At 34.7% G+C, this 20,898-nt stretch overlaps 1 protein-coding gene across 1 annotated transcript in view; it reads left to right on the top strand.

Moving 5' to 3' along the window:
* Nucleotides 1–20,898, top strand: part of LOC129003315 (uncharacterized) — a 298,914-nt gene that overhangs the window by 187,681 nt on the left and 90,335 nt on the right. The window contains exons 12-31 of the mRNA XM_054431607.1: nucleotides 230–361; nucleotides 399–517; nucleotides 567–588; nucleotides 746–865; nucleotides 915–1,046; nucleotides 1,084–1,215; nucleotides 1,253–1,384; nucleotides 1,422–1,553; nucleotides 1,591–1,722; nucleotides 1,760–1,891; nucleotides 1,929–2,048; nucleotides 2,098–2,229; nucleotides 2,267–2,398; nucleotides 2,436–2,567; nucleotides 2,605–2,736; nucleotides 2,774–2,905; nucleotides 2,943–3,074; nucleotides 3,112–3,231; nucleotides 3,281–3,412; nucleotides 3,450–3,637. Of these exons, the coding sequence (XP_054287582.1) occupies nucleotides 230–361; nucleotides 399–517; nucleotides 567–588; nucleotides 746–865; nucleotides 915–1,046; nucleotides 1,084–1,215; nucleotides 1,253–1,384; nucleotides 1,422–1,553; nucleotides 1,591–1,722; nucleotides 1,760–1,891; nucleotides 1,929–2,048; nucleotides 2,098–2,229; nucleotides 2,267–2,398; nucleotides 2,436–2,567; nucleotides 2,605–2,736; nucleotides 2,774–2,905; nucleotides 2,943–3,074; nucleotides 3,112–3,231; nucleotides 3,281–3,412; nucleotides 3,450–3,637 (2,537 nt within the window). The remainder of the gene's footprint in view (nucleotides 1–229; nucleotides 362–398; nucleotides 518–566; nucleotides 589–745; nucleotides 866–914; nucleotides 1,047–1,083; nucleotides 1,216–1,252; nucleotides 1,385–1,421; nucleotides 1,554–1,590; nucleotides 1,723–1,759; nucleotides 1,892–1,928; nucleotides 2,049–2,097; nucleotides 2,230–2,266; nucleotides 2,399–2,435; nucleotides 2,568–2,604; nucleotides 2,737–2,773; nucleotides 2,906–2,942; nucleotides 3,075–3,111; nucleotides 3,232–3,280; nucleotides 3,413–3,449; nucleotides 3,638–20,898) is intronic.

Raw genomic sequence — 20,898 nt, 5'->3', positions numbered from 1 at the left:
AAAGTAGCATCTATCCCACAAACATCACTAACAGTGTACTGGTATTGTAAGTACCTGAGTTCACTCAGTCGTGTGAGTGGGGCTGGGTAGCAGAGCACCAAGCACCAAGCAGTTCTATGTCCAGGCAGTAGAGTAGAGACGTGTTACATGAGAGGAGGCAGAGCAGGAGTGTAAACACAAGTGGGTCATCTAGTGAGCACACATCACTAACAGTGTACTGGTGTTGTAGGTACCTGAGATCACACAGTCGTGTGAGTGGGGCTGGGTAGCCACCAAGCAGTTCTGTGTTCAGGCAGTAGAGGAGAGACGTGTTACATGGGAGGAGGCAGAGCAGGAGTGTAAACACAAAGGAGGTCATCTAGTGAGCACACATCACTAACAGTGTACTGGTGTTGTAGGTACCTGAGATCACTCAGTCGTGTGAGTGGGGCTGGGTAGCCACCAAGCAGTTCTGTGTCCAGGCAGTAGAGGAGAGACGTGTTACATGGGAGGAGGCAGAGCAGGAGTGTAAACACAAGTGGGTCATCTAGTGAGCACACATCACTAACAGTGTACTGGTGTTGTAGGTACCTGAGATCACTCAGTCATGTGAGTGGGGCTGGGTAGCAGAGCACCAAGCACCAAGCAGTTCTATGTCCAGGCAGTAGAGGAGAGACGTGTTACATGAGAGGAGGCAGAGCAGGAGTGTAAACACAAGTGGGTCATCTAGTGAGCACACATTACTAACAGTGTACTGGTGTTGTAGGTACCTGAGATCACTCAGTCGTGTGAGTGGGGCTGGGTAGCCACCAAGCAGTTCTGTGTCCAGGCAGTAGAGGAGAGACGTGTTACATGGGAGGAGGCAGAGCAGGAGTGTAAACACAAAGTGGGTCATGTAGTCAGCACACATCACTAACAGTGTACTGGTGTTGTAGGTACCTGAGATCACTCAGTCATGTGAGTGGGGCTGGGTAGCCACCAAGCAGTTCTGTGTCCAGGCAGTAGAGGAGAGACGTGTTACATGGGAGGAGGCAGAGCAGGAGTGTAAACACAAAGGAGGTCATCTAGTGAGCACACATCACTGACAGTGTACTGGTGTTGTAGGTACCTGAGATCACTCAGTCATGTGAGTGGGGCTGGGTAGCCACCAAGCAGTTCTGTGTCCAGGCAGTAGAGGAGAGACGTGTTACATGGGAGGAGGCAGAGCAGGAGTGTAAACACAAAGGAGGTCATCTAGTGAGCACACATCACTAACAGTGTACTGGTGTTGTAGGTACCTGAGATCACTCAGTCGTGTGAGTGGGGCTGGGTAGCCACCAAGCAGTTCTGTGTCCAGGCAGTAGAGGAGAGACGTGTTACATGGGAGGAGGCAGAGCAGGAGTGTAAACACAAAGGAGGTCATCTAGTGAGCACACATCACTGACAGTGTACTGGTGTTGTAGGTACCTGAGATCACTCAGTCATGTGAGTGGGGCTGGGTAGCCACCAAGCAGTTCTGTGTCCAGGCAGTAGAGGAGAGACGTGTTACATGGGAGGAGGCAGAGCAGGAGTGTAAACACAAAGGAGGTCATCTAGTGAGCACACATCACTGACAGTGTACTGGTGTTGTAGGTACCTGAGATCACTCAGTCGTGTGAGTGGGGCTGGGTAGCCACCAAGCAGTTCTGTGTCCAGGCAGTAGAGGAGAGACGTGTTACATGGGAGGAGGCAGAGCAGGAGTGTAAACACAAAGGAGGTCATCTAGTGAGCACACATCACTAACAGTGTACTGGTGTTGTAGGTACCTGAGATCACTCAGTCGTGTGAGTGGGGCTGGGTAGCCACCAAGCAGTTCTGTGTCCAGGCAGTAGAGGAGAGACGTGTTACATGGGAGGAGGCCGAGCAGGAGTGTAAACACAAAGGAGGTCATCTAGTGAGCACACATCACTGACAGTGTACTGGTGTTGTAGGTACCTGAGATCACTCAGTCATGTGAGTGGGGCTGGGTAGCCACCAAGCAGTTCTGTGTCCAGGCAGTAGAGGAGAGACGTGTTACATGGGAGGAGGCAGAGCAGGAGTGTAAACACAAAGTGGGTCATGTAGTCAGCACACATCACTAACAGTGTACTGGTGTTGTAGGTACCTGAGATCACTCAGTCATGTGAGTGGGGCTGGGTAGCCACCAAGCAGTTCTGTGTCCAGGCAGTAGAGGAGAGACGTGTTACATGGGAGGAGGCAGAGCAGGAGTGTAAACACAAAGGAGGTCATCTAGTGAGCACACATCACTGACAGTGTACTGGTGTTGTAGGTACCTGAGATCACTCAGTCATGTGAGTGGGGCTGGGTAGCCACCAAGCAGTTCTGTGTCCAGGCAGTAGAGGAGAGACGTGTTACATGGGAGGAGGCAGAGCAGGAGTGTAAACACAAAGGAGGTCATCTAGTGAGCACACATCACTAACAGTGTACTGGTGTTGTAGGTACCTGAGATCACTCAGTCGTGTGAGTGGGGCTGGGTAGCCACCAAGCAGTTCTGTGTCCAGGCAGTAGAGGAGAGACGTGTTACATGGGAGGAGGCAGAGCAGGAGTGTAAACACAAAGGAGGTCATCTAGTGAGCACACATCACTGACAGTGTACTGGTGTTGTAGGTACCTGAGATCACTCAGTCATGTGAGTGGGGCTGGGTAGCCACCAAGCAGTTCTGTGTCCAGGCAGTAGAGGAGAGACGTGTTACATGGGAGGAGGCAGAGCAGGAGTGTAAACACAAAGGAGGTCATCTAGTGAGCACACATCACTGACAGTGTACTGGTGTTGTAGGTACCTGAGATCACTCAGTCGTGTGAGTGGGGCTGGGTAGCCACCAAGCAGTTCTGTGTCCAGGCAGTAGAGGAGAGACGTGTTACATGGGAGGAGGCAGAGCAGGAGTGTAAACACAAAGGAGGTCATCTAGTGAGCACACATCACTAACAGTGTACTGGTGTTGTAGGTACCTGAGATCACTCAGTCGTGTGAGTGGGGCTGGGTAGCCACCAAGCAGTTCTGTGTCCAGGCAGTAGAGGAGAGACGTGTTACATGGGAGGAGGCAGAGCAGGAGTGTAAACACAAAGGAGGTCATCTAGTGAGCACACATCACTGACAGTGTACTGGTGTTGTAGGTACCTGAGATCACTCAGTCATGTGAGTGGGGCTGGGTAGCCACCAAGCAGTTCTGTGTCCAGGCAGTAGAGGAGAGACGTGTTACATGGGAGGAGGCAGAGCAGGAGTGTAAACACAAAGTGGGTCATGTAGTCAGCACACATCACTAACAGTGTACTGGTGTTGTAGGTACCTGAGATCACTCAGTCATGTGAGTGGGGCTGGGTAGCCACCAAGCAGTTCTGTGTCCAGGCAGTAGAGGAGAGACGTGTTACATGGGAGGAGGCAGAGCAGGAGTGTAAACACAAAGGAGGTCATCTAGTGAGCACACATCACTGACAGTGTACTGGTGTTGTAGGTACCTGAGATCACTCAGTCATGTGAGTGGGGCTGGGTAGCCACCAAGCAGTTCTGTGTCCAGGCAGTAGAGGAGAGACGTGTTACATGGGAGGAGGCAGAGCAGGAGTGTAAACACAAAGGAGGTCATCTAGCCAGCATAAGAAGCGAGCATGCTCAGACTGTCATCGACAGCATGTTGTTATACAGGTAAGTTTTCAATATTTAAATATATATTTTTTTAAACCTCTCTTTTTATCATTTAATTGCTTGTTGCACTTCGATGTAAACTTTTACATAGTTTTTGTTGAGAGTTCTTTAACAACACTTTTCCATGTATTGACCATCATAATCTTAGTTTATATGATCGTCCGTCAGAGCCGTTAACATCAATGGCTTGTGTAGACTTGCTTGACGGTGGTATTGTTTCATTAGCTACTTGAAAGGTTTTTTTATTGTTGAAGGAACATGTAGTCCAGGCAAATTAGATCAAATATAGGGTGTGCTCCTAAAAAAATCGTCTAAAGCTGGAAAGTTTTTTAATACCTTTTGGGGGTCCCAAATAAGACTCCTGTGAGTTTGCGACGGATTCTGACGTCTGCTAAAGTTTTGGGAGTCGAAAAACTATGAAAATTTTGCACTTTTTCAGTTTTTCACTTATAACTCATAAATAATGAATCCTAAGGAAAAAGCTGTTCGAAGGTGACTTTTAGTGCATTAAATTCCGCGTCGATTGATGTTAAATACGTCAAAATCGGCCGAGCCGTTTAGCCGCTGTAGCCTTTCAAAGTTGGGATATTTTCAATAACATGGCCAAAAGGTTGATTATTTGACCACTTTTCGGCTTACAACTCCTAAACGACGCATGCTATACAAAAATGCACCTGTAGTTAGTTTGGAAAACACAAAATTCGGCGTATGATGTTTTTTTTTTATTAATCAATAACGGCAATTGATTGTTACCTACTTTGTATGGTCGCCATTTCATTGAAAAAAGTATTAAAGTTAAAGTTGGGAAATTTTACTAAAATTGGTAACAACATAGATCCTGTCATTAAATGGATTATGAATTATTAGATAGTGGTTTATTCCACGATGGTCATCCAGAGGTTTGTCTAATAAGGTGTGATGAGAGTGAGACACCCTATGTAATTTTAAGTCTAATATTTTTGTCTGAGGTTCCGAAAATTCTAGGATTCATATCCCAACCACCCATTATACAGGGCGAGTTTTAATTGTCCCCCCCCAACTTTTTTCTACATTTTTTCGAATATCAATCCCAGACCACTTCCAAACATCGTTGGGTAGTAAGTACTTCATTTTGACAAGGTGGACATTTCCGGCCGCCATCTTGGATCCACCATCTTGGATCCGCCATATTGGATGCAAAATATGTTTTTCAAATGTAAAGGTGGGGTTGTGACCCATCATTTCGAACTTTTTTTTTAAGCTTAACTCAATGCCGCAATCCATTTTTTGTTACCAAGTTTTATTTTCAGATATTGCAATTTTTTGTTAAAAATGTCTATATTTCAAAATCAAAATATGAAAATGAAAAGCGGATCATGGAATTAAGTTTAACTTAAAAAAGTAATTCGAAATGATGGGTCACAACACCCCCTTCACATTTAAAATAATTTATCACATTTCAAAATGGCGGATCCAAGATGGCGGCAGAAAAAAATACATCAGTCATAACCAAGTGAAAATAGGTCGACAATGACTGGTAGTGTATACTTATCTTTATCTAGCACTATTTTGAGATTATGGTCTTAGTTTGTACATGCACAATGTTAAAATGGGGTAAAAATTAAGTTTTAAAAAGCCCCCATAACTTTGAAATGAATCAACATTTTTAAAAACTGTTTGGGGCATTGCAATTAGAGTAAAAATCTAGTTCGAAATATTGGGTCACAATCCCACCTTTACATTTGAAAAACATATTTTGCATCCAATATGGCGGATCCAAGATGGCGGCCGGAAATGACCACCTTGTCAAAATGAAGTACTTACTACTCAACAATGTTTGGAAGTGGTCTGGGATTGATATTCGAAAAAATGTAGAAAAAAGTTGGGGGGACAATTAAAACTCACCCTGTATAATGGGTGTTTGGGATATGAATCCTAGAATTTTCGGAACCTCAGACAAAAATATTAGACTTAAAATTACATAGGGTGTCTTACTCTCATCACATCTTATTAGACAAACCTCTGGATGACCATCGTGGAATAAACCACTATCTAATAATTCATAATCCATTTAATGACAGGATCTATGTTGTTACCAATTTTAGTAAAATTTCCCAACTTTAACTTTAATACTTTTTTCAATGAAATGGCGACCATACAAAGATGGTAACAATCAATTGCCGTTATTGATTAATAAAAAAAAACATCATACGCAGAATTTTGTGTTTTCCAAACTAACTACAGGTGCATTTTTGTATAGCATGCGTCGTTTAGGAGTTGTAAACCGAAAACTGGTCAAATAATCAACCTTTTGGCCATGTTATTGAAAATATCCCAACTTTGAAAAGCTACAGCGGCTAAACGGCTCGGCCGATTTTGACGTATTTAACATCAATCGACGCGGAAATGTATGCACTAAAAGTCACCTTCGAACAACTTTTTCCTTAGGATTAATTATTTAGGAGTTATAAGCGAAAAACTGAAAAAAGTGCAAAATTTTCATAGTTTTTCGACTCCCAAAACTTAAGCAGACGTCAGAATCCGTCGCAAACTCACAGGAGTCTTATTTGGGACCCCCAAAAGGTATTAAAACACTTTCCAGCTTTAGACGATTTTTTGGGGAGCATATGTCTAATTTGCCTGGACTAATGATATATACTAGGAATTAAAATACTCGCCTTAAATCGAAATGAGATTTTTGATTCAAGATATAAATATTAGGGAGACATAGGGGAAGAAATGTAGGGAAGCTTAAAACCTTACAATGTCCTTTTGTCACTTGCCGTTGGTTGTGTCATAAACTTACCTTGGTAACTTTAAGAGTTATGAGGAGAAAACCAAGATAAATAAAAAAAATTAAAAGACATAAACCTTCTTATATATATATATACAAAAGAGATCAACAACGTTCCACAGTGAGTAGATGAGCTGTTTGGAAACAGAATTTTACGTATATAAACAATTATTGATGTTTTATAACGCTCAAAAATGGTTTTACTTTTCGTAAACACATATACTGTAATCCTGAGTCCATTCGTTGTGTATTGATCAAGGATGATACATTGACATTTCCACTAATCAAACGCAGCCTAATGTTGATTGAACTCTGAACCCATTGTAATTAACAGAGTATCACTTCTTTGATTACATTTGAACGGAAACAATTTTTCATGTTACACTTTTGAAGACAATAGTTTGTTCTTTCTCGCTTTTAAAAAGCTAAATAAAGTATTTGTTATACCTATAGACGAGGAGGAAGTAGAAATGAGCCATCGGCTTATAAGTAAACTCCCTAAAAAGTCCTATTAAAATTTTTATGAAAAAATTTGAATTCGTAAAAATAAATATTAAAACTAAGAAGTCGGTCTCGTATTAAAATTATTTTTAGCGTTTATACGACACCAAACTAGTTAATAATATTTAATGGAATATAACTATTAGATTATGAAAATAAGTGGCACTTACAGGAGTGCGAATTAAAAAAATAAAAACATATAAGCTTGCTTGAAATATAAACAGTCATCGAATGTGTTCTGCTGGGTTGGCCTTGTCCACATGTGGCCTGGAAAAAACATAACTCTGCAAAGTCGTTTCCATAAATATGCTATGCTATTGCCGGACCACAATCCTTTTATATTTGCTATCAAAAAAGGGATATCTTGAATTTAGTTTCACAATTTTAATAAACTATAAAATATCATAAATAAAATTAACTTAATATATTGCAGTAGCATACTCAAGCAAGTCTTGATTGATAGATTGGACTTGAATCGCAAAGATGTTTTAAGTGGACTTAATAATGCATTTCTTGCACTCAGTTAAGGGCGACAAACAATTTTTAAATGATGATTCACCTAGTATTTTATAAGAGTTTTTTTTTTTGTGAAAATTAACTTTCTGATTTAAAAAGGTTCATATTGTAATTTTATGTCTAATTTGTTATCTTTGATTTATACTTTCATGCTAGAATGTTGGTCTTACAATTTTATTACGTAATAACATCCATAACGATTTCTTGTTTAAGAATTTAAGGATCACAAGTATGCAGAGCTATTTTAAGAGTAGCTAAGTCCTTATTGTAGTCTGAGGGTTATGGAGCCTATGAACATTATTCTTCAAAATTGGTGTTTATAGATTTCCGAAATCTAAAATGCAAACAAGTATAGTATAAAATTGTCAATATCTATAAACATTTTGTTGAATAAATATCTTCTGTGCCTACTGCAGAAGGTACTTGATGAAACCTTTTTTCATAACAACATATTAAATCCTGTAAAGACTGTGAGCAACAAACTAATAAAAGCAGGAGCGTATGAACGCTTTAATAACTGGGTTACATTTCCCGAGGGTCAAGTTTGTACCTCCGAATATTTGTTTGATTATCATGAACGTTTTTACAGCAATTTTATAAAACTATCTTACTCCTCGTTATGAAATTAAGTTACTAAATTAAATCGTCGTAAAAAATACCCCCGCAGCAGCGAACATGCCTAAGCGAATTTTCATTTGTTTGAATTTATTTTCAATTAAATCTATCTAAATAGCATTCGGTTTAACCAATGTTTATATTTATCATTGACCTAGGTTTTCTGCTTTAAGGAAACTAATAAAGTGTTGTTTTTAGTAAAATATTAATAGCTTATAATAAAATAAATAAATTTGCCAAGTTTGATCAAAATATATACATAAACAAAAAAACTACATACAACATTTTTACAATATTCTCCATAAGAATTACATGAGAATTTAAATTTACAGGCTTTTGAATTTTCTCCGTTACCAATAATCGTACTAAAACACTTTTATATAATAATTATTTTGTTTTTTTAATTTTTTTAAAAGGTCTAGTGATAAATTGGGAAAGTTTGTGTTTCGAGGGTCAAAAATGATAAAAACCAATTGAACTACTTGACAAGGTATACAGTATAAGGTATCTTATCTTATCTTATCTAACAGGGGAAGGTCGAGACCTTGAAGCACTTCATCCGAAATCGAATTATAAGGTATTAATTATAAGGTATTGTACTTATAAAATATTTTTAATAAAGTGTAAAAATCATATACTTTTATAGTAGTGCCTCAAAGTGTTCAAGTACAAATTTATATACTCTAAAAAGTTAAATTTAGTGGGAAAACAAAATGTGGCCGGAAAATAGGCTGAGAGGGCGGAGTTTCATATCCGGCGCCTCTCCAGTCTCACAAACTTTACTGAGAATCTTCAGATGGTGGATTTTTAATTTTTTTGTATTAAGAAACTAATATAAATTTTAACTTGTTCAAACTTTTGTCTACTTATATATGAATACAAACGCTTATGTATAACGTTTTACCAATCACCTAAGCTTTCCCTTTTACTTTGACAACCCCTTTTAACAGTCGCAATGTAGAATAATCTCTAAAGAAATAGTTTTAATTCAAAAATCTAACTCTGTTACCCTTTTTTATCCTTACAACTATAAAACTGAATGTCCTCATTTCATAAAAAAGGGATTTTCAAAGCACCATGAAAATCAAATTACATTATTTCTGTAATTTTTTTACAATTTTTCTTTAGTTAACTTTAAATAATAGGAAAATAATGGTAAAACCTAATGTCAAAGGTAATTTCGTTAAATTGGCTAGGCAATGTCATAGCAGAGTAAAGTGCAAATGTTCCATATAATGGAGACGATGCAGTTAAAATAGTCAACTCTCATTTCAGAGGCTAAAATAAATGAGAATCTTATTTGTTATTAAGGACTTTTTCACGAAAGTTGTTGTTTCAATTATTAAATTATAGGATACGCAAATTCAATAAAAAGTTATTGTTTGTTTCATCGTTTAATATAGACTGGATTATCGACTTTAACCTTTTTAAAAACCCAACCTAACTTTCTGCCAAACTCAAGAAATAATTTTGGATCGAAAAGTAAATGTCACTGAGAATATTGGAAAAGGAAAACAGTGGATTGTTATTACGGTAACAAAACTCCGCTGACTTTTTAACATTGTTTTTATTGGTCTGTTGCTCGTTGCCCTTGTCGCTTATATGAGTGTCTTTGAAAAAATAATCCATACAGAAACTATCAGGTTTTATCAAAGGAATATAAAAAAATAGATTATATGTCAGATGGTACATTAAGCCTTAATCACTTTTGAATGCGTTTAACACTAATCAAATACATTTAATTTTAGGTATCGCCTGTATCGGATTGTTTTGTAAAATAATCGTACTTCGAAAAAATACACTTTTTTGTAGGGAGAAGATTAAAATATTATAAAGTCCTAGATATATATTTTTGTGGGAGAAGGTAAAAACGCGTTTACGCACACTTAGAGGGCCAATGTCCCCGTACTAACGGCTATAAAATCCCGGCACTACTGAGAGGAAGTTGAGCCTCTTTAGTGTGCGTAAAGGCGGTTTTACCTCCTCCCACAAAAAAAAATATATATATATATCTAAGACTTTATAATATTAACTTTTTTTTCATTTAGTTTTTTATAGAGTGAATTATTTTGTCTTTAATACCGTAGTTTGCATTAACAATTCATTTTATAAGAGTTACAACTAATTTCAACATTAAAACTGTCCAGCTTTATTCTTCTTTTCACTATTGTTAAATTACATGAATAAAGAAATCGCCTTGTCCTATAGAATAACCTCATTTTACACTGTAGCTTACCTGAGGCTGAGCTGACCAAATGCATCGTCTAGGCTCATGAAAGTCTTAGAGAGTTCCGTCCCCACTTCTGATGTTGCGCCTAAGCTCTTCTCATCATTCCTTGTCTTATTTAGGATTCCTGTATAAGAGGTTCTACATTTTATTCCAATCCTCTCCATTCCCTACGTTTCATTTATATGTTAACTCTACGGGGACTTCTTTGTGTTTTCTATGGGATGGGCTTAGAAAGAATATTTTAATTAGAATGAACAGCACTTATAAAAACCATTAAACAACTCTATATAATTATGACACATTTGGTAATTGTTTTAAATTGATCTTATGTAAATTGCTTAAGTAAGGATAATATTTTATGAATGAAAGTGGTTAAAATGAATTCATTTTAATAACTGTCATTTAAATTTGTAAGCAAAAATGAACTTAAGTTAGAACTAAGATATAAAATATCAGTGTAAATTAAATAAAGCGTTTTAATAAGCAAACTAAATACTATAAATAAATACAAACCCATTAATAAGGCTAATTACCATCAATAAGGCAATATATTCGAGATTATTATATTTCCTTTGTGGTTATAGAATCATATCTAGGCAAATCAATACCCCCACCGTGGCAAATCTGCAAACTAAGTGAATTTTGATTTGGCTGATATGATTTTTATTCAAATATTTCCTAAATAATATCGGATTCATACCATTTTAAATAACACTAGCTGATACCGGCAGACATTGTCTTGCCTTTGACTATTTATAATTTAAGTACCGTAACGTTTAATTGTCTTATTGTATATGAAGTGCTTATAACTAAATTTAAATACGTACGACAACTAATGAAACACATATAGTACAAAGGATAACCGATTCTTTATTATTGCTCTTATATTAATGCTAGTGGGTAGTCAATATTTTTGGTCTTTCTATTCGGCTCAATCACGTCCTGGTTGAAGTTCGTTCGCTACGCTCACTCATCTTTAGGTTGGAGCTCGTTCGCTGCGCTCAATTGCCTTCAGGTTAGCTCGTTCGCTACGCTAACTCGCCTCCAGGTTGAAGTTCGTTCGCTACGCTCACTCACCTTTTGGTTGCAAATTAGCTGTTGTCATAAATGTAAAAGAAATAATAGTGCTGCACCCTGTTGGTAATCCTTGTAACTTTAATGCTATTGAATATCATAGAACAGAACCAACTTGTTTAATTGAAACAGCTGTTAAGATTCATTAATTCCATTTCTCATAATTTTAACATGGGAAACTCCAGAGCCACTGGGGCGGAGCCGACTGGACGGATCATGAAATTGATGGTGTATAAACCTATTCCATGAAATTCTACACGTATGTACCAAGTTTCGTGGCAATCGGTTCAGCGGTGTCTGAGTTTATCACTGCCAAACAAATATATATATATATATATACAAACATCCTCTTTTATACTTATATAGATTGGGTACCTCCCGACTTATTTTATTACATTTTACTTTAATAAAGAAAATGGCTAGCCACAGTCACTATTTTATATTTATTTTGTATACAGGGTGTTCAAAAAAGGTGGGGACATATTTTACCTAGTGATTCCTTGGGTCAAAATAAAGAGAAAATCAAGAATAAATTTTTTTCAAAATCACTTGGTTAACCAGATATCCGCCATTTTGTATTTTTTTCATAAACATTTTTACTTTTGACGTTTTCAACCGATCTTTATAAAACTTGGTATGTAGGTTGAGGTAAAAAAGACCAATGTTAGAGAAAAAATCATCTTGATTCAATTTAAAATTTCAAAATGGCGGCCATTTGAATTTTTTTAACTTAAATTACTCAAAAACGACTAATGATATGAAAAAGTGTCAAGAACACTTTTATTTAGCAGTTTTGATTCCCTATCAAACTATACCAAGTTCAAAAAGATCAAATAAGAAATAGCTGAAATATTACGACTTTTAGTTGTAAAATGGGGTAGAATGTGGCAGAAGCTAGTCAGGTTTACCCCCAATTTACAACTAAAAGTCGTAATATCTCAGCTATTTCTTATTCGATCTTTTTTAACTTGGTACCGTTTGATAGGTAATTAAAAATGCTAAATAAAATCGATCGTGGCATTTTTTCATAAAACCAGTCATTTTCGAGTAATTTGAGTTTAAAAGTTTTAAATGTCCGCCATTTTGAAATTTTAAAATGAATCAAGATGAACTTTTTTTATGACACTGGTCTCGTCTACCTTAACATACATACAAAGTTTCATAAATATCGGTTGAAAATATTAAAAGGGAAAATGTTTATGTAAAAAATACAAAATGGCAAATATCTGGTTAACGAAACGATTTTGGAAAAAATTTTATTCCTGATTTTCACTTTATTTTGACCCAAGGAATCACTAGGTAAAATATGTCTCCACCTTTTTTTAACACCCTGTATAAGTGCAAGCATAGTATCGTAGGTTTATGCTTTAATTGTTCACAATAAAGAGGGACTGTTTTATATTAATGTCTGCTTTGTAATGAAGTTTATTAAATTATCCTCCTAGGACACCTATTACTTTAAAGGATAAGGTTTTGCATTTATCAATTTGCATGATCTTTATGGAACTGAAAAACTGGCTTGCAAAATTGTAAAATTCTATCTTTACTAAAGTCAAAAATTAACTCGCAATTTAAAGCTATTTCCGTAAGCTCAGCTCTATATTTTTACACTGAATGATTTTTATCTAAGTACGACTGAAAAATGTTTTTGTGATTTTTCACCTGTTATCAAATACTCCTAAAATGGCTTCCATTACTTGCTTCACTTATTATACACCTTTTATTCAGGTAGTGCGATGTTCTAAATACCGAAAATGTGAAACAATTAAGAGCCCCGACATACTTACTCAATCATGTAATTACCTTTTATTAAACACCATTTGCTTTTTATATTTGATGATTTTTCAACGATGTTAACGCTGATGATTAGTCTGCAGACATATTGGGTTTTTGATCCAAATTATATTTATGCATATAACCATATTCCACTCCGTTTTTTAACTAATATAACAGATTGTTTCGTGTTGAACAATTGTTTGTTTAAATTGAAAACTCATTGCAGTAGATATCACCGCAACAATCAACCTAATCAGCCGATGAACTGTTCAGACTCGATTGTCCACTTGTTTATCCCAGGGTGACCAGAACCATTTGCAATTCAATGTCCAAACTGAGCAACTCTAAAGTGTCCCATTCAATATCTGTTATCTTCGTATTTATATTATTTATAGTGTATTTTATTAAATAACGTTTCTTACCTTTATTTTGAAACAAATGAAGCTAATTGTCAAATTAAAATTGAAAATCAATAGATAATAGATTTGCAAATTGTATACATCAATCAGTTATGATTGTTGAAAACAAAATTATTTGTAATAGTCAAAATATCCAGTTATCTAGAAAGATGTATATACGATATAGCATTGTTACATACATCGTTAAAATCCACACGGTCATCGAATGTGTTCTTTACTCGTTGCTGTTTACACAACTCGTCTTCGATTACACGACTCTGTAATGCTATTTCTTTAAATAAGCCATTTTATTTACATCAAATGAATTTAAAATATAATATAACAGACCTCTAGTTTTCAATTACAATTGTAAATTGATGAGTTTTTTTTTAAATGAAAATACTGAAAAAAGAGATTAAAACTATTCTGTTCAAAGTAAAGTGATTAAAACTTTAAAATGATTTCCATCCTATCCAAATGACATCCATTACATTTCTCTGTCAAATTATGGTCTTTTTGGTCACGAAGCTATACAAGTATACCAAAAAGAAATGCTGGAATATTATATAGAAAGTATAGATCAATCGTCCTATTATAGTAAATCAACTTTAAAATTGTAATATAAATAATTTGTGTTTACTTACGATGAACACAATTGAATTTTTATGAAGTTTCGTCATCATAGCTATCTGTGATGGTGATGGTGCTAAAAAGTGAATAATGCTTCTCCTTAATCGTATATGCTTACTATTGTTCAAAGTACGAAACATACAGTTTAACTAATAAAAGCCAAACTTACAATGGTAATTATTTACAGTTTTTAATTTTGATTAAGAGTATACTACCTAATGATAAATAACTTGATTGTACAAATTATTTATTTACAAATCAATAACTGTCCTTACTACATAAAAAATCAAATTAATTAGGTAAACATAAAATATTTCCAATAAATCTGAGCTACTAAAGTTCCGTTTCGTAATAGGTAGGCCCAAGCCCTTTACTAGCTATTAAAACATAAATATATTATAAATATACACTTCATTAGATGTGTACCAAGCAGATACTTGGCAAAATTATTTTTTAAAAAAACCTACTCAATCCAGTAAACACTGCCTTTGTGCTGTTCGAGTAATAAAAGCAAGAGTGTACGTGGTGGAAATGTTCAGTGTTATTACAGAGTTTCATTTCCCAGCGGTCCAGTTTGGGGCTCCAGCTATTTGTTTGATTTTAATAACGTTATAAACAGTAGAGGGATTTTAAAGACTTGTTTAATGGCTTTCCATAAATCGGAACTATTGAAGTAGAAAAAGGTGTTCCTAGTGACCAAGTGATAGGCGATTCGGTTCCTTCGGTATCTTGATTTTTTATACATTCTTTCTTTAGTTTATGAACAAACTATTATCAACGAAAACTGTGTTTGCTTTGCTTAGACCATTTGGTTTGAAATGTAAAAAATAGCTACAACCTAATTAATCATGGAGAAGCCTAGATATACAAATTGGCATGTTGAAACAATAACTGATTTTAACACCAGTTTTACGCTTAAAAATAAGTATAATTACTATCTTGTTTAATCTATTGGTATCTCCATTTTACAAAGTTATATAAAGTGCAAGAGAAACTTTGTAAAAGGCAGTAAAAGTACAAGAATTCCAAAAGTATCGAAACTTTCTCAAATAAAGTAACCAGCATTTAAACTTTTGTTTTATCCTTTGCCATCAGCCGTCACACTTCCATCCTAAAATTACCGTCAACGTTTTCTTTTATACTCAGTTCAATTCCATTCCATTCTAGAGTTTTAATCAAATGGTTAATTCTAGGTTGTTCACACTAACCTAAATCATATGATTAAAGCTTGTTTATTTTTGAAACGTTTTGAAAAAAAATGTGTATAATAATATTGTACTAAATGATGAACCTAAATAATATACTAAAGTGAATAGAGGTAGATTAAGCAAAAATATGATTATGATCAATATCATTTTGGTTTTTCTTGTTATATGTATAACATCGCTTTTGGCAATTTTATTGTTTTTGCAAGGTAATGGTCAAACACCTGGTACTGTAACTATCTAACCCTTTTGTCAAATAGCCTCACTAATCGAAAGCCCAATGACAAATTACATAATGCTTAAATGCTTAAACAGTCCTGTTTGGAATCGAACCAGTGACCTTTAGATTTAAAAGTGAGTATAAAACCGCTAAGCCAACAATACAATTAGTGGAGTAGCAAGTACATGAATTCCATGTTATGTATTTGTTGTAAAATTTAAATCCTGTTTAAACACTATAAGTTCCTAATGTTTTTTTCGTTCGCATGTATTTTAGTCTTGATTTTGTGTAAAAATTTGGCATTTTTAGATTATTTAAATATCAGCTACCATACAAATATGTCAATCATACATTCGAAAATCATAAACAATGCTGTACAATGTATAATGGCTTAAATAAAAATAATGCTATATACCTTTTAACAAAAAATCACATCTTTTATCTTCCTATGTCCAGGATAAAATTAAACCCAGAAAATGTTTAAAATCACTGACCTGTAAATTAATAGTCGTCAATGCTAAAATTTTGGAACCCACCCTTAATAAATCAATTACCTCCATAAAATACGTAAAGCAATAATCTACTGTCCACTCAACTGTTAAATAAGGTAGAATTGTTAAATAAGATCATAACACCGGTGTCAAAACTGTAATATATTTAACGAAATATAAACTAATAAATTTCAAGTTGAGTAAGTTTAACCAACTAACACAACAAACAAAATATTATGTAAATCGATGACAATTTAAACCACGCTTTCGACAGTTAACTATGGTCGTGCCGTATACAAACGTTAATAACTACCAGGTATTTTTCTTTACACGTTAACTAAACAATTCAAACATAGTAGGGAAAGCTTACAACAAACGATTTCCACAACAAATAGATCATGCCAAACATTATAATCATCCTCCCTACTTGACAACGACGAAACTGTAGTCAAAACTGTAATTAATACCCAAACAAGAGTTAACACAGGGTCGAGCTCAACCAGTATCTGTACATCAAACGACAACTCGTTAGTCGTTCATAAAGAGCTTAAAGGTCATTGGTGGGTCAACCTGGACTTAATTACATTTCTATGTTTCTTGTTTGAGTACAACAAAAAAATATTGAAACCGGTATTTTCGATTCAAAACAGGATGGTTTTTATTTAACTAATTTTGAATAGAGTATTATTTTTGCCTACAGTTGAAACTCTGTGTTTTCTGAAGTTCCTTCTTTTCTTATGGGGAAAAACAGCAGGAGTAAAGAACATCAGGAGAAAATACCCAAATAATAATGGTATTATTGCATTAATATTACGATTGTTAATTGGACACTGTGGTTAATTGTATATTTCACAATGACGTAACATTTAAATAACCATTGAAATTGGAAATTAAGTAAATGAGAGTTGATTTTATTTTTTTTATGATCCATGCTGCATCTACATAAAAGTAACCGCTATTCGTATAGGACTATAGTAGCAAAAAGGGTTAACCATTTTTGTACCTACTTACGAAATTACAGTTTTTTTCAAATTAGTAAGCTTAAGAACAGTGCACTATAGCGAAACATATAGTTCTTCAGACAGACCAAAATGTATTTCCAACCCTCGGTAATTTCGGTGAATTTCCTACTAAAGCTAGTGCGCCCAAGAATCACTTAAGGCCATGGTGGGAAAAAGGTGCTGATTTATTACTGTAGAATGTAGTTTTATATCTTTTGAGCTGACCATAAAGTATAATTAATTATGACGACTAATCATCAAGATCCACTGACAATTTATCTCATGAATTAGTATGAAAGAACTGGTATTGTGACGTATTGTATATTGGTAATTGATTCAAAAGCATAAATATCTTGAATAAGGATTCTTTTAAATGAAGTATTAAAAGTACGATATTATGTCAACATTTACCTTCTGCCAACTCAAATTGACATAGACTGAAACACCACATGAATCAATCTACTTAATTGGCAATTAGTAAACGAAATACATATCAAATTACTTAGCAATAAATCTTTTATAAACGCAAATAATATTTTAAAACTCCTATAAGCACTTGTACAGTAAAACCCTAGTGAATCACCATATTTTTTCACTACCATTAATAAAATAAATAGTTTCATGTGAAGATTTTTTAATGAGACTTGTTTCCTTTAGGCTAAGTGTTATATGTCGTTTTAAACGCAATTCCATGATCTTTTGTAATGATAGAAATAAAATTTGATTTGATTGGCAGTTTTGGCAAGTATTTAATTTTATGTTCATAGCCTGTGATGCTGATAGTTTCACTCCTGTTTTTGTTTTTGTTTTTTATTCTTGTTGGTTGTGTTTTTTTCAGCTTGTCGTCTGAAGGCTGTCGGCATCTTATTTTAATGATTTCTAATCAGAGACGCGTGTTTGTGCCATTTGTTGTGAACTATTAGCAGTTTTAACCAAATAATGAGGTCCATTGGACTGGAGATTTCAAACTGGCCTCAAACACAACTTCGTGCCGAAACCTAGGTCGCAACAGCTGACTTAATTTTAACTGGTGATTGGAGGTATTTAAACCATTATATTAGTTATCTTTTGACACTACGTTTTGCTGGAAAACAAACGGTACTGGAAGAAAGAACGACAAACGGAGTTTCGTATCCGGCATCTTACCGTATCCTTTAGTATTTGCGGTAAATCTTCCGTGAACATTTAAGACTCGTTTAACCATAAAATAGCAAGAAAACTGGATCCAGGTATCGTAGGATGATTTTTTCACAGAATTAACTGCTATTTTGGTGTCAAGTATTGGAAATTATTAAAACTAAACTAAGGGCTAAGAAAAATCATTGTAGAGTAAATAGATAACTAATTGTTTTATGGTATGTGTTTTTACTGTGGTTGGTTAATATCTGTAAAAAAATTTTTACGCCACACTACATTATTTTTACGAATTTCCCACGCAAAGATTTAGTCCAGAAAACAGCTGTTTGCTGCCAGCTTATTCAAATGGAGTTTCATTGCGTACTAATGTACTGCAATGAGTTTTACCGGACACCAATCAGCTGATTATACTGTATTTCATCATTCGATTGTAAGGATGATTAACTAATTGCTAGAAATTCCTTCTTTGTGGATAAAATCGTAGACTTATTCAATCTGCATGCAATTAAAATCACATAAAAAAATGAAATCATGTGTCCTGCAAAGCAACATACCTAATTGCTCATGGAGCCACACGTTACAAGTATAAGAGCTATTTTATATGCACATGTTTTATACACATTAAATAACACCTAGCAAAGACATAATGCAGCTTATTTGTTTACTTTGGTGATAATGCTTTGTATACCGATTAATTTACAACATTTTCCCGAAAGCGTAACAACGCAATAAACCGAGTGTAAAATATTCGCGGGTAATTTCAACGCTGTTGGCGCAACAACTGGCTTAGTTTCCCGCGGGTGTTGTTTATAAATCCAACTTTCTTCGTTAATAGGACGGATTGTAAATGAAACCTTTCAAACTGTCTTGGCCAATTAAAAATATTATTAATCTACTTCATGAGATAAGAAATACAATGTTGAGTTGATTCTTATTAATTTTATTCATCCTTTTCTAACTCTCCTTCAAATTTGTCATCTCAAGAAATTGTAATGTATTTTGTTTAAACTGAGAAACACATTTAACATCCATAATGAATTTGAATACTATAATATTCTATAAATTATATGCTATTATATTCGTATAAATAACAGATGAGTTGGTAGCTCCACAGGCTTGGGGCCCAAGAAAGCACTATCGTGGGTTTGAATCCTGGGTTCGGATATTCTTCAACAAGCATTACTATATTCAATGGTGGAAATTATTTAGTTTCTTTTAACATTGTTCATATAACTATTTAACAACATATAACGACTTAACTACCAAACATAGAAAATGTTTTACTTACCGGTAATCCATCTGGGACAGGTTAGCTGTAAAAAAGCCACTGGGGAAATAAATTGGATATCCATTACAATTGTATGCTCGTTCTGATTCCCTATGTGTTTTAAAGTATCATTGTTTTTCTGCTCTAGTAGTTATAAATTAAACTGTTTTAGCTTAACGATTAAGTATATTTAAATATATTTATAAAGTTGCGATAAATAAAACTACTTAAACAATACACAGAACATTTTATTTCAGTTAAAATAAGTGTATTTTAAACCTATTTTTTATCTATCTCTGTAACAGTAGCTCGAACACAATCCGAGCTTTAAAAGGCTTACTGACGTTTTTGTGGATCAAATCCACCGATATATTGATTTAAAAGAATTCAATAACAATGCAAGTACCCAGAGCAAAATTGTATAGCTGTTAAATACAACCATATAAATAAATACTAACGTTATAGGTATCTTTGCTAAAACGAAAATTATGAAACGTGTATTATCCCTGGCTTAATATTATAAACTTTTCTAAATACTAAATTATATGTTATTATCTGTGTACCGGTATTCAACCTTGATTCGGTTATAACTACACCAACTGGTCATTGACCTTTAAGCCCTTTCATGAATTCTAACGAGATTTTGTTTGATATACGGTTGCAGTGACTATAGGATTAACTCTCTCTCCTAACCTAATATAACTTTGTGGTAGTGTATTGAAATGATGTGATTATTTAACGATTTTCAAGTCCTAGTTTTTAAAGTTGTTAATTTTGTTCTAATAAACTTTACTATTTTTATACATTCATTATAGTCATTTTTTTTATAAACGCGTATTCTTTCATTAGTAGGACAACGTTACACATTACTTTTAAATCTTGAACTAGAAATTTCTTTGGTAACTGAGTGGGTACTTACCTTTAAACTGAAGCTTGCTGGGTCAAATCCAAGTGATTACCGAATGACGCTATCTAACAAAAAGTCACTAGATAATGCCAATACCAGGGCTTAGACTATTAAAAAATGTGGAAGGGTGTCTGTGGTGTCAAATCGGATGCACTCATTTCAAACTATTATTCGCAATTAAAATGGTTTAATAACTCCTTTTTTGTGCTACCACGGACTAGTGGATATACAAAACATGTTATGTTCACCAATAAGTTCGTACTATTAATAAGATTTTAAAATATACACACAGTAATATACAATTGTTAAATGGCTTGATTGAAATCGCTTGTGTTACACACAGTGCACTCATAAAATATTGTATTATAAAAAAGTCCTTTATATCTATATTTCAGTGGACGTTTCTTAACAGATGTTCTATAACAATTGGTCTTTAAAGTCGGTTCACAACTTACATACCAACAAATGAAGCTTGAAAAAAGGATATAAACACAAATAACTATATGGATTCAAGGTGAAG

This window comes from Macrosteles quadrilineatus, unplaced genomic scaffold, assembly GCF_028750875.1.
Source record: "Macrosteles quadrilineatus isolate MER2022 unplaced genomic scaffold, UCM_ALF_1.0 Scaffold_9__3_contigs__length_116548681, whole genome shotgun sequence".
In the NCBI taxonomy this organism is placed as follows: domain Eukaryota; kingdom Metazoa; phylum Arthropoda; class Insecta; order Hemiptera; family Cicadellidae; genus Macrosteles; species Macrosteles quadrilineatus.
Note: the sequence above shows the minus strand (reverse complement) of the source record. Positions and strands in the feature narration are given on the sequence as shown.